The sequence below is a fragment of the Chiloscyllium punctatum genome, chromosome 37 (assembly GCF_047496795.1).
Source record: "Chiloscyllium punctatum isolate Juve2018m chromosome 37, sChiPun1.3, whole genome shotgun sequence".
NCBI classification, from domain to species: Eukaryota; Metazoa; Chordata; class Chondrichthyes; order Orectolobiformes; family Hemiscylliidae; genus Chiloscyllium; species Chiloscyllium punctatum.
This window is the reverse complement of record NC_092775.1, coordinates 52,350,165-52,363,614: the sequence shown is the minus strand read 5'-3', so window position 1 is coordinate 52,363,614 and position 13,450 is coordinate 52,350,165. Positions and strand designations below refer to the sequence as shown.

The 13,450-nt window shown below is 43.5% G+C and overlaps 1 protein-coding gene across 3 annotated transcripts in view; it reads left to right on the top strand.

Moving 5' to 3' along the window:
- Positions 1-13,450, top strand: part of tfap2c (transcription factor AP-2 gamma (activating enhancer binding protein 2 gamma)) — a 68,966-nt gene that overhangs the window by 47,319 nt on the left and 8,197 nt on the right. For all 3 annotated transcript variants that reach the window (XM_072556823.1, XM_072556824.1, XM_072556825.1), the window contains 2 exons: positions 11,016-11,134; positions 12,138-12,279. In XM_072556823.1, coding sequence (XP_072412924.1) covers positions 11,016-11,134; positions 12,138-12,279 — 261 coding nt within the window. The remainder of the gene's footprint in view (positions 1-11,015; positions 11,135-12,137; positions 12,280-13,450) is intronic.

Sequence of the window (13,450 nt, the reverse complement as noted above, 5' to 3'; positions counted from 1 at the left end):
TGCATTGTCTTGATCTCTTAAAATATTTTCATGAAGAAAATGGAGGCGTTAGACAAAGTGCAAGAAAACAGGTTCCAAGGATGATTTCAAATTACAGACCTTATAACTATCAGGAGAGATTGAATATACCGGGGCACTTTCCTCTTGAAAAGAGAACGCTGTGGGTCACTTGTAGGAGGTCATAGAGGTGTACAGCATGGAAACAGACCCTTCAGTCCAACCTGTCCATGCCGACCAGATATCCCAACCCAATCTAGTCCAACCTGCCAGCACCTGGCCCAGTTCCCTCCAAACCCTTCCTATTCATACACTCATTCAAATGCCTCTTAAATGTTGCAATTGTACCAGCCCCCACCACTTCATCAGGCAGCTCATTCCATACATGTACCACCCTCTGCGTGGAAAAGTTGCCCCATAGGTCTCTTTTATACCTTTCCCCTTTTACCTTAAACCAATGCCCTCTAGTTCTGGACTCCCTGACCCCAGGGAAAAGACTTTGCCTATTTACCATATCCATGCCCCTCATAATTTTGTAAATCTCTATAAGGTCACCCCTCAGCCTCCGACACTCCTTATACACTTCATGGTAAGATCCTAGGGAGTGTTGCTGAACGAAGAGACCTTGGAGTGCAGGTTCATAGCTCCTTGAAAGTGGAGTCGCAGGTAGATAGGATAGTGAAGAAGGTGTTTGGTATGCTTTCCTTTATTGGTCAGAGTATTGAGTACAGGAGTTGGGAGGTCATGTTGCAGCTGTACAGGACATTGGTTAGTCCACTGTTGGAATATTGTGTGCAATTCTGGTCTCCTTCCTATTGGAAAGATGTTGCGAAACTTGAAAGGGTTCAGAAAAGATTTACAAAGGATGTTGCCAGGGTTGGAGGATTTGAGCTACAGGGAGAGGCTGAACAGGTTGGGGCTGTTTTCCTTGGAGCGAGGTGGTGACATATTGCAAAAAGTAGGATAGATTTATTCACTTTAAATTACACAATGTTCATCAACGTCAGATTTGTAACCACTGTCAATGTGCTAGAAGCAACTAACCTTGGATTTGAAATACAAATCCTGAGTACACTGGTATAATTTCCATGGTGTGTTGCACCCCACTCAAGCCTCTGTGCCAACATGGGCTGTGAAATGCACGTTGTATTCTGGAGCAATGAATGGTGTGTGTAGAGTCTCCAATATTTTTTCTGTCATGTGGCCAGCCACAGGACATCTCACACACACACTGCCTGCCACTGATGTGTTTCAAAGTTGATAATCGACCAGATTATCGTCATAGTCCTGGGAAGGGCAGAATCCTGGCTCAGGGGCAGGGATGTTACCCACCGTACCACAATGCCTCACCAACTTTCATGTTAGTGAAGTTGAACCTGTCTTTAAGTTCTCACATTAACACTGAAAATCACATTGCATATTTGGGGATGAAATTCTGTCTTTCGTTTACACTGCATTTCTCTATTCTTTCCTCAGTTCTGTTGTCCAGACAGATTATGACATACCTCTGTAGGAGATGGGTTTTGAATCCTTACTTTCCAGTCCAGAGGTAAAGATACTGCCACCGTGCCACACTTCATTCTTTCTATGGGGAAGGGAAAGTGAAAGCGACAGGGAGTATGGAGGTAAATGGAAAGATAAGCAGCAGGATAGCATGTTTCCAGGCGGATTTAAAATTGAGGCAGACTGAGAATGCAGAAAAAAGCAAGGATAACTTAGGACATATGACTTACAACATCTCTAATAAGGAAGTTAGCATTAAGGCACTTTACCTGAATGCTCGTAGCATTCATAACAAAGCCGATGAATTAATGGCACAGATAATAGTGAATGATTATGATGTAGTAGGCATCACAGAGACTTGGTTACAGGGGGGTCAGGACTGGCAGTTAAACCTCCATGGTTTTTCGACTTATCGAAAAGACAGAGAGGTGGGCAGAGGGGGTGGGGTTGCCTTGTTAGTTAAGAACAAAATTAAATCTATGGTATTGAATGACATAGCGTCGGATGATGTGGAGTCTGTGTGGGTGGAATTGAGGAACCACAAAGGCAAAAAAACCATAATTGGAGTTGTGTACAGACCTCCTAACAGTGGTCAGGACCAGGGATGCAACATGTACCGGGAAATAGAGAAGGCATGTCAGAAAGGCAAGGTTACATTGATCATGGGTGACTTCAATATGCAGGTGGACTGGGTAAATAATGTTGCTAGTGGATCTAAAGAAAGGGAATTCATGGAATGCTTACAGGATGGCTTTTTGGAACAGCTTGTCATGGAGCCCACAAGAGAGCAGGCTATTCTGGACCTAGTGCTTTGCAATGAACCAGACTCTATAAAAGATCTTAAAGTAAGGGAACCCTTAGGAAGTAGCGACCATAATATGGTAGAGTTCAGTCTGGAGTTTGAAAGGGAGAAGGCGAAATCTGATGTAATGGTGTTACAGTTGAATAAAGGTAATTATGAGGGCATGAGAGAGGAACTGACTAAAATAGACTGGAAGCAGAGGCTAACCGGGAAGACACTAGAGCAAAAATGGCAGGAGTTTGTAGGTATAATTGAGGACACTGTACAGAGGTTCATTCCCAAGAAAAGAAAGATTAACCGGGGAGGGATTAGACAACCTTGGCTGACGAAGGAAGTCAGGAAATGTATTAAAGAAAAAGAGAGATCCTATAAAGTGGCTAAGAACAGTGGGAAATCAGAAGATTGGGAAGGATACAAAAGCAAACAGAGGATAACAAAGAGTGTAATAAGAAATGAGAGGATCAAATATGAAGGTAGGCTAGCCAGTAATATTAGAAATAATAGTAAAAGTTTCTTTCAGTACATAAGAAACAAACGACAGGCAAAAGTAGACATTGGGCCACTTCAAACTGATGCAGGGAGCCTAGTGATGGGAGATAAGGAAATAGCAGGAGAACTTAACAAGTACTTTGCGTCAGTTTTCACAGTGGAAGACATGAGTAATATCCCAAAAATTAAAGGGTGTCACGGGGCTGAGTTGAGTATGGTTGCCATTACGAAAGAGATAGTGCTAGAAAAGTTAAAAAGTCTTAAAATTGATAAATCTCCTGGCCCCGATGGGATACACCCTAGAGTTCTGAGAGAGGTTGCTGAGGAAATAGCAGAGGCATTGGTTGAGATCTTTCAAGAGTCACTGGAGTCAGGAAAGGTCCCGGATGATTGGAAGATGGCTGTAGTAACCCCCTTGTTCAAGAAAGGATCAAGGCAAAAGATGGAAAATTATAGGCCAATCAGCTTAACCTCGGTTGTTGGTAAAATTCTAGAATCCATCATTAAGGATGAGGTTTCTAAATTCTTGGAAGAGCAGAGTCTGATTAGAACAAGTCAACATGGATTTAGTAAAGGGAGGTCATGCCTGACAAACCTGTTGGAATTTTTTGAAGAGGTAACAAGTAGGTTAGACCAGGGGAACCCAGTGGATGTGGTCTATCTGGACTTTCAAAAGGCCTTTGATAAGGTGCCACACGGGAGACTGCTGAGCAAGGTGAGGGCCCATGGTGTTCGAGGTGAGCTGCTGGGATGGATTGAGGATTGGCTATCTAACAGAAGGCAGAGAGTTGGGATAAAAGGTTCTTTTTCAGAATGGCAGCCGGTGACGAGCGGTGTCCCGCAGGGTTCAGTGCTGGGGCCACAGCTGTTCGCATTATATATTAATGATTTGGATGAGGGAACCGGGGGCATTCTAGCGAAGTTTGTCGATGATACAAAGTTAGGTAGACAGGCAGGTAGTACTGAGGAAGTGGGGAGGCTACAGAAGGATCTAGACAGGTTGGGAGAGTGGTCCAGGAAATGGCTGATGGAATTTAACGTGAGCAAGTGCGAGGTCTTGCACTTTGGCAAAAAGAATATAGGAATGGACTACTTTCTAAATGGTGAGAAACTTAATAAAGCCAAAGCACAAAGGGATCTGGGAGTGCTAGTCGAGGATTCTCTAAAGGTAAACATGCAGGTTGAGTCTGTGATTAAGAAAGCGAATGCAATGTTGTCTCTTATCTCAAGAGGGTTGGAATATAAAAGCAGAGATGTACTACTAAGACTTTATAAAGCTCTGGTTAGGCCCCATTTGGAGTACTGTGTCCAGTTTTGGTCCCCACACCTCAGGAAGGACATACTGGCACTGGAACGTGTCCAGCGGAGATTCACACGGATGATCCCTGGAATGACAGGTCTAGCATATGAGGAACGGCTGAGGATACTGGGATTGTATTCGTTGGAGTTTAGAAGATTAAGGGGAGATCTAATAGAGACGTACAAAATAATACATGGCTTTGAAAAGGTGGATGCTAGAAAATTGTTTCTGTTAGGCGAGGAGACTAGGACCCGTGGACACAGCCTTAGAATTAGAGGGGGTCATTTCAGAACGGAAATGCGGAGACATTTCTTCAGCCAGAGAGTGGTGGGCCTGTGGAATTCATTGCCAAGGAGTGCAGTGGAAGCCGGGACGCTAAATGTCTTCAAGGCCGAGATTGATAGGTTCTTGTTGTCTAGAGGAATTAAGGGCTACGGGGAGAACGCTGGCAAGTGGAGCTGAAATGCGCATCAGCCATGATTGAATGGCGGAGTGGACTCGATGGGCCGAATGGCCTTACTTCCACTCCTATGTCTTATGGTCTTATGGTCTTACAAAATGGGAACCAAGACTCTCTCCTGCCACTTCTGCAGGGTCTGTCCTGCCAGTGGGATAAGGACATATCCAGGGATGGTGATGGTGGTATTTGGGACATTGTCTGTAAGGTATGATTCTGTGAATATGACTGTGTTAGGTTGTTGCTTGACTAGCTTGTGAGACAGGGAGAAAGTGAGGACTGCAGATGCCGGAGATCAGAGGCGAGAGTGTGGTGCTAGAAAAGCACAGCAGGTGTGGTGCTAGAAAAGCACAGCATCCGAGGAGCAGAAGAATTGATGTTCCGAGCATAAGCCCTTCATCAGGACAACTCTCCCAATTTTGGCACTAGCCACCAGATGTTAGTAAGATGGGCTTTGCAGGATTGACAGGGCCTGGATTTGGCATTGTTGTTTCTGGTGCTAAAGTTGATGCCTGGTGATCTATCTGGTTTTAGCAGTTGATACAACAGATTAGCTTGCTAGGCCATTTTAGAGGGTAAATTAGAGTCAACATGTAGGCCAGCCCAAGTGAGAATGGCAGATTTCCTTCTTTAAGGGACATTAGTGAACCAGATGGGTTTTTGCGATAATTCAATTGTTTCATAGTCATCATTAGACTCTTATTTCAGATGTTTGTTGAATTTAAATTCTGCTATCTTGCCATGGTGGAATTTGAACCCTGGTCTGCAAACATTACTTGGGTTTCTCAATTTCAAGTTGAAAGGCAATAACACCAGCAGCCTCCCATAAATTAATGGTCACCTAAAGGTGCTAAACTCACCACCAGCCTGATTATGTTGTCTTCCCAGTGGGTGGCAAAAGTGACTAGGAAGTCTGGATGACCTGCCTGCTGACCTGCCGCCAACTGCCCCAATCTGGAACCAATCCAAGGCAGGGATGAGGGGCAAAAATGTGATTGCATGAAGCCAATTTTCTGCCCTTGGCTCCGACTCCCAAACAAAGAGATCCTAAAGAGATTGGCTTGCCTTGCCTTTGGATTTTCTGAGGAATAGGCCTCCACCTTCCCAAAGCTGCCAGCCTTTGAGTAACCAAAACCTCCAGCAAGGCAGAACTTCAGCACTGAGGCCCATGGTTTTCCAACCTGCGCAGGGTGGGCTCTAACTCACCTGATTATAGCCCGACTGAGCTAGATCACAGGTGGAGGGTGAGTTGCCGCTGAACACAATTGCTCCCACACTTAGTGTTTTGAGCACTTAATCGCCATCCAAATAACCTGATGATGTGGCTGTCCTTCATCTTAGGAACAGCTCTAATATGAACTAAACATGCAGATGTTGCCTTTGGTATTCTCAACATTCAATGTGAAAAAAACACTCTGCTTATAATCCTATTGATGGTGCTAGCTTTGTCGAGTTCCTTAAATAGACTGACTGTGACAAAAGTTCTGAAGTTTCCAGACAGTGATTGTGTCATGTCAAATTATTCAGTATTTAGAGGGAAATTTTACTTGGATAACTGATATCACTTGTCCAGGACCTTGTACAAGGGAATGTGCCGAATGAACGATTAATCAAAAATAAACACAGAAGTGGGCAAATGATTCATTGTAATTACAGATTTGCATAAAATATGGTGGATGCTGGAAAACTGAAACAAACACAGAGAATTCTGGGGAAACGCAGCAGGCCCCTGTAGACAGAGGAACAGTTAATGTCTCGAGTCTTCTCCAGAACCAAGTCAAATCCCAGGGGGAGGGGAGGGCACAAGATCACAATGAAAAAATCAGAGTGGAGAATTATTTTCACATTTGTGAGATACGTTACTGGAGAGATTGTTAAGTCACACTGCATAAATGGTTTTGAATGGCACTTAACTGCTTGTAGGTGAGGCTGAGTTGTATGACAAGGAGAGTAGGTGGGGCTGATTTATATTAAGGGACATGCCTTATCCTGTTTTTATAATTCCTGTATTCTTGTTCATTAGCAGTGGGAGAATTCTGTTTAAAAGGAGAATTATACTCCTGACATTTGAGTAGAATTTACAAAATTCATAGAGCAAGCAGAAAATATGAAGTTAATTGCCATTTAATCACTGGACATCTGGGGGGAGTTTACTGCTTCAGGATTTTGTGAATTCTGAGCCAGAAACAGTAATTGGCTGATTGAGGAAGAGGATTGAGAAAATAGGACAGTTAACGCACTGCATTATAGAGAAATCAGAGACCGGAAAGACTGAGTTTAGGCTGGTTTTTGATGTTATGTTGGCTTCTTCTTATCTGATTTGCTCAGTGATTTCAGTAAATGAAGGCATTAACTACACAACTGCTTCCCAAAGAAGGAAACTGCCAATGCTATAGAGAATGAGGAAGCTTTCAGGATTCTGATGAGATGGAAACAGATTCAGAGGTGGTACTATAACTGTAGCATTAGCAGCACTTCAGGTAGATAGGTCACTTGGACCAGATGCTTCCTAGGCATTTGAGAGAAGGTCAGGAATTGTGTAACTGCTGGTCACAAATCTTCAATCTTCCTTGGGCATGGGTAGGGGCTGGTGAGAGCAGTGCTGGGGGACTGGACAATTGTGTGTTCAAAAGGATGAAGGATAACCTGCCAATTACAGGCCATCCTGCTTAATGTCGGTGAGGATGATGTTTTGAGGAAAGGTATTCTGGGAGAACATTAGCTGCCATTTGGAATAATGAAGATGTATCAGCATAGATTTGTGAAGGGAAAGTCATGTTTAATATACTTGTGAGTTTTGATGAGGTGACTGAGGGCAATATATAGTTGGTTTGAAAAGGCATTCAGTAAAGTGACAATATTCATTCTGTTCGCAAAGCTGTAAGCAATAGGGAATGAATGGGCATTAACAGCATGAAAACAAAAATGGGGAATGGATAGAAAGTAGACAGTCATGGTGAATGGCTCCATATTTCCAAGTGAAAGGTGTAGTCAACAGTGGCGCAGAGAATAATTAACTTCAGGAAGAAAGAGACAGGTTGGCAAGGGCACACACTTGGCAAATAGATCTCAACATAGAAACATGAGAAATACTACAGTTTGGCAGAAAGACTGAAAAGAATCAAGACACGCCATCAATTAAACAATTTTAAAGACAAGGCGCAAGAAATTTAAGACTTGGAAGTGTGTATTTGCACATTTCTGAACACAGCAGAACAACTTGATTAAGCTGTTTACTGAGAATGTAGGATTCTGGGCTTTACAAATGGATGCATAAAGGCACTGAGTTCAAATCTCACCTCCTCCAGAGGTGCACAATAACATCTCTGAACAGGTTGATTCAGAAATATCTGCAAATAGAGACATATAGTATAAAGTTCAGTAAGTTATCTCAAGCTTGAATGTAGTCTGAGATTTGTTTTTCCATTTTTAAAAATTCATTAATGGGGTGCGGGTATCACCCATTATATATATATATTAAATATATATTTTCCATCGCTAGTTGTCCTTGAGAGGGTGGGGGTGAGCTGCCTTCTTGAACCGCTGCAGCCCATGTGCTGTGGTGAGACCCGCAATGCCCATAAAGAGAGAAAGCCAGGATTTTGAACCAGTGAAGGTAAAGGAACACCCAAGTCAGGATGGTGAGTGGTTTGGAGGGAAACTTGCTTGGGCTGGTTAAAATAACTCACAGAGGCCAGTACCCCATTAACAAGTCAGCTGTTATTTATACGTGGAAAGGTCTTGATACTGATCCAGTTCCATCGGAGCTAACTCTCAGTGACCAAGATATTTGACAATCCTGTTTGTATCTGTCAGCCAGGGTTCCCCGATTTGACCAGGTTAACAGCCCCAATCAGGGAACTCGCATTCTATGAGGTCCACCTGGCTAAGCTCATTGCAATCACTACAGTGATGTTCCCAGGTATCTGCTGCCCGTGGTCCTGCATTTGGAAAGTGCTGTCTAAGAATCTTTAGTGAATTTCTGCAGTGCATCTTGTATATAGTATACACTAGTGCTGAGTGTCAATGGTGGGGGGAGTGGAAGCTTGTAGATGTGGTGGCAATCAAGCAGGCTGCTTTAGTCTTGATAATTGTTACAGAATGGTTCCCAATCATAGGTACACACACCTTGATAAGGATATAAAGGCTTTGGAGTGGCTACAGAAAGGATTTTCTAGAATGGCTGCAGGGTTGAAGAATTAAGGCTATGTGAATAGAGGGTGAGTCTGGGTGGAGGTGCTCTTCGGAGGGTCGGTGCAGATTCAATGGGCTGAATGGCCTGCTTCCACACTCTAGGGATTCTATGATCTTCTACGATGACTGCCAAACCCCCCAATCCAACTGTCCAACAGTCCCGACTGAACTGCCTGCACTTTTGATCATTTCCTTGACCCAAACTTCCCCTATATCAAATGCCCACCCACTTTAATACCCACCTATACTGACCACCATCAAGCTACTTAATCGCTCACTCATCCAGTGAGATCTTTAAAGAAAACCTACCTAAAAATAACTGTGGGTGTTATGGAAAAATGTTCCCATTTAAATCATTCCCATGATTTAAAAAAAATACGTTCATGGGATGTGAGTGTTGCAGGTTAGGACTAACATTTATTGCCTGGCGGACAGTTGCAAGTGAACCTGCTGTTGTCGGTCTGGGGTCACATGTAGGTCAGAGCAAGTAAGGATGACTGTTCTCATGCCCAACGGGGCATTAGGTGGAGGGTGCAATGGCTCAGTGGTTAGCACTGCTGCCTCACAGTGTCAGGGACCCGGGTTCGATTCCCACCTCAGGCAACTATCTGTGTGGAGTTTGTACGTTCTCCCCGTATCTGCGTGGGTTTCCTTCTGTTGCTCTGGTTTCCTCTGACAGTCCAAATAGGTGCAGGTTAGGAAAATTGGCTATGCTAAATTGCCCATAGTGTTAGGTGCATTAGTGAATGTAGGGGAATGGGTCTGGGTGGGTTGTTCTTTGGAGGGTCGGTGTGGACTTGTTGGGCTGAAGGGCCTGTTACCACATTGTAGGGAATCTAATCTAATCTAGGTTTTAATGACAATTGACAGATTAAAGGTCATCAATGGGCTTGCTATTTATTTTGGAATGTTTTTAAAAGTCAAACTTGAATTTCATTGTCTGCCATATGTGGGATTTGAGCTCATGTCCCCAGAATATTGGCTGAGCTTCTAGATTACAAGCCCAGTGACATCACCAGTACACAATCACTCCCCCATGAATGGCTATGTTGAAGCATCATGGATGAAGCCAGACCAGAAATTCCAGCTGGAAGAACACATAATGGAATGAGTGTTAAGAACCTGCAGTCAGCGGCGTTCCAGCACCAGTGAGTGGAAAGCTATGTACCACTGCCTTACATAGTTTCTCAGGAGGCAAACCTCAAAAAGACAGGTGTCTAATCAACGACTTGTGCTTCAGGAATTGTTAGCGTTTCTCTTTTCAAAAACCTACACATTTAAGGTTTACAAATGTACTGTGGGTAGTAATAAACTCAGAAAGGAATCTAGGAGGAGCCACTTAGAGTGGTGAGAATATGGAACTTGGTACCCAATGGAATGGTTGAGATGAATTGCATAAATATCTCTTGGGGAAGCTGGATAAGCAGCTGAGGAACAGTGGACTTGGTAGCTCGATGGATTATGGTCGGGGAGATGTAGTGTCCTTTTGGGCCCGACTGCCTCTCTCTGTTCTGTAAAATCATGGAAATAGAATTCTAATGGAGGCCCTAGTATTCATTTTAACATTCCCAATGGAGATAAACTGATCTAAGACATATGGAATCTTTCTCAGCCTATATAGTGAGGTGCAGCAATATGTGTCAACTCTACTGGCCTCTTGGCCAATCTGAAATCCATGACTGAACTTGCGTAACATAATTTTTTTTGTCAAAGTAATTAGAATGTTGAACCTTCTGCAGGAGCGAGCATCTCGCTACACCTTTTGTTGACTGCTCTGTCCCTGAATTCTAAGACAACAAATTGCTGGAAACTGGTCTGTTCAGTGTGGATGTCATGTGGGCCATGAGAACATAAAGATATCTCACTGGACTTGGTCCATCAGCTGGTGTGAGCATGGTTCTGAATATAGGAGGAACTCTCAAGCAAATTACTAATCAACTTGTGAATCCTTTCAGTACCTCAACTTAGTGTTCGATGGGGGAATGAAAGAAATGCAAATAACATCAATCGAATAAGGGTCAATACCTTGGACAGGTGATGCTGAACTTGTCTCTTTCTCTGTAGTAAATCTGACATCACCATGAGCTGCTGTGTCAGTCTGGCTGGTTAATGTAGCCATTTGTTTGCAATCCCTTTCAATGGTGATTAGGCAAGTGGAAGTCCTGCATTATTGGAATAATGCTGACGTAGAGGAATTCAAACTTCTTCTCTTGTGATGTGCCACACATTTTTGTGCTTGGAAAGTAAACTTCCCAACTGTGTTTTTTCTCCAGGGCAAAGTCAAAAAACGGAGGCAGGTCGTTACGTGAGAGGCTGGACAAAATCGGGTTAAACCTTCCTGCTGGGAGGAGGAAAGCTGCCAATGTGACACTGCTGACTTCCCTCGTTGAAGGTATGTCCAGGTTCCATTTTATCCCCATCGTACCCAGGAGTCCAGTGTCATCTCGCTATGTTGTACAGTAATGACATTCACTTGTGATTTCTTTAGGCTTTCACAGTATCGGATCTCCTCAAATTGGTGGAAGCCATGTTTAGACCATTTAGTCAGGATTTGTATTGGTTTGTATTGTAACTGGTTAACAGCAAGAACACTCCCGGGCATTTGTCACAGAGGGGAGAGTAACTGCCTTACATGTAGTGTGATGAGGGAAACTGTCCCCTACCCATTAAAAAATAAATGGTCTTGATACTTTCAGAGATTCACCAGCCATCCTGGGGAATTAGAGAATTACCGTTTGCTTGTTGCTTTTCACCTGTTGAATGAGAAGCACTCCAAAAACTTGTAATTTCAAATAAACCTCTTGGACTATAACCTAGTGTGTGTGACTTCTGACTACTTCAGAGTAGACAGAGGGATGTTGAGCCTGTAACATTTACTGGCCCCAGACATTCCCAACTAATGAAATCCTCATGAGGTCGATCCAAAACTGTTTAAAAACAACTTGAAGATTCTAACCAATGCTATGAGTCATGACCCAAAATTGAATAATCCTGTGCTCATTAGTTTGAATGTAACGTGATTTAATTTGAAGACAATATAGCATGAGAGAAACTCTTTTTGTACATAATATAGCATGTCATGAACTTTACCCCAACTCGACATACCCTTGTCCCACATGTGTCCCCTGTCATAGAGCCTGCAGTTAGTTTTATTTGTTCAGACTCCAGGATTTCAAAGCAGAAGTTTGAGTCCAAGTTGTGCTCCCCATTCTGCCCGGAGTGGGGTTTGACTCTGAAAGTGGGGTTACTTTCAAGCCAAATGCTCTCTGCAGTCCCCAAGGCGAATGTGAGTCAGATGTAGATGCTCCCCCTGTTTGTCACTGTCCTACTCTCCATTATCCAGATTCTGCCAGCTTTGACTTACTAATTCCGTGTGATGCCTTTTTTACCTTTAGGTGAAGCTGTGCACCTGGCCCGTGACTTTGGTTATGTGTGTGAGACGGAATTCCCTGCTAAAGCAGCTGCGGAATACCTGACCCGGCAGCATATTGACCGCAGTGAGATCAGCAGTCGGAAGAACATGCTACTTGCAGCCAAGTAAGTTTCCCCTCCCACTAAGATGGTCACTGATGGTGGGGAGTGGCTGGAAGATGTCGTGTTTGGAATTGTGGGGGCAGGGAGAGAAATGAAAGAACAGAAATGATCAACTTCAGGCCTCCTAAACAAATATGGAATGCAAAAGCCAGGACATTATGCCAAACCTTCATAAAATTCGAGATACAAATAATTTTGAAGTTGGTGAATAAGAGGGAAGCGTTACCACTAGCAGGACAGCAGGTAAAGAGAAGGCACAGATTTAACAGAGTGGCAAAAAAAAATCAAAACAGAGACAATGTCTTTTTATTTACAAGGGTAAGTTGTTATGAATTGGAGTTATGCTGGTTGGAAAGATGATGGAAACTGAAGCAACAGTCCGCTCTGAGAGCGGATTTGATACATACATGTAAGGGGAAAGGTTGGAACATCATGTTGTAATAGAGCCAATTAGAATGTTTTTTCATAGCACAGACACCATGGGCTGAGGGGCTTGCAATGCTGTAGGATTCTATGACATGCAAATGGAGACTAGAACCATGTCTGATGGAACATAGGGACTGTTGAATGAGGAGAGACACGGGAATCCCCCTGATAGCCACATGATACAATCAGAACGCAGTTGCTGTCCTATTAACATCTATGAGTTCATCAACAACAGGGTGGGTGGGATATCTCTCAACTTCTGGGGAATCATGTGTTCAGGCACAAATTGCTCATGTACTACATCCTGACATGTTCACACTCCACAGCGGAATATGACTACAGTCCGCTATTCCCTTCGACAAGCCAGTTCCCTTTCCTGGTGGAAAGCAGTTCTCCAACGTGTGCTTAAGTTCACACTAGTGGCTCAGAACCACAGCTGGAGTGTTGTACTGAGTTGCATCTGATTACCCTACCATTTGCAATTTCAGCATGGGTCACCACAATTTCTCCAAAATGATAAAATGTGAAAAAACATTGTCACAAACCCGGGGCTGGAGGTGTGCAAGGAATTTTAACTTGTCACGTCAGAACTCTGAGAGCTGAAGAGATCCAATTGATGCACTCTATTAAACACTGCCTGCCAGCCTGTGGCCTCAGTTAGAAGGTCATGGGTTGAGTTCCCCTCAGATTTTAGAACATAGGGCTGGATTTAACAGAGCATCGGAGTCTCCAGACTGCATCCCCCAGA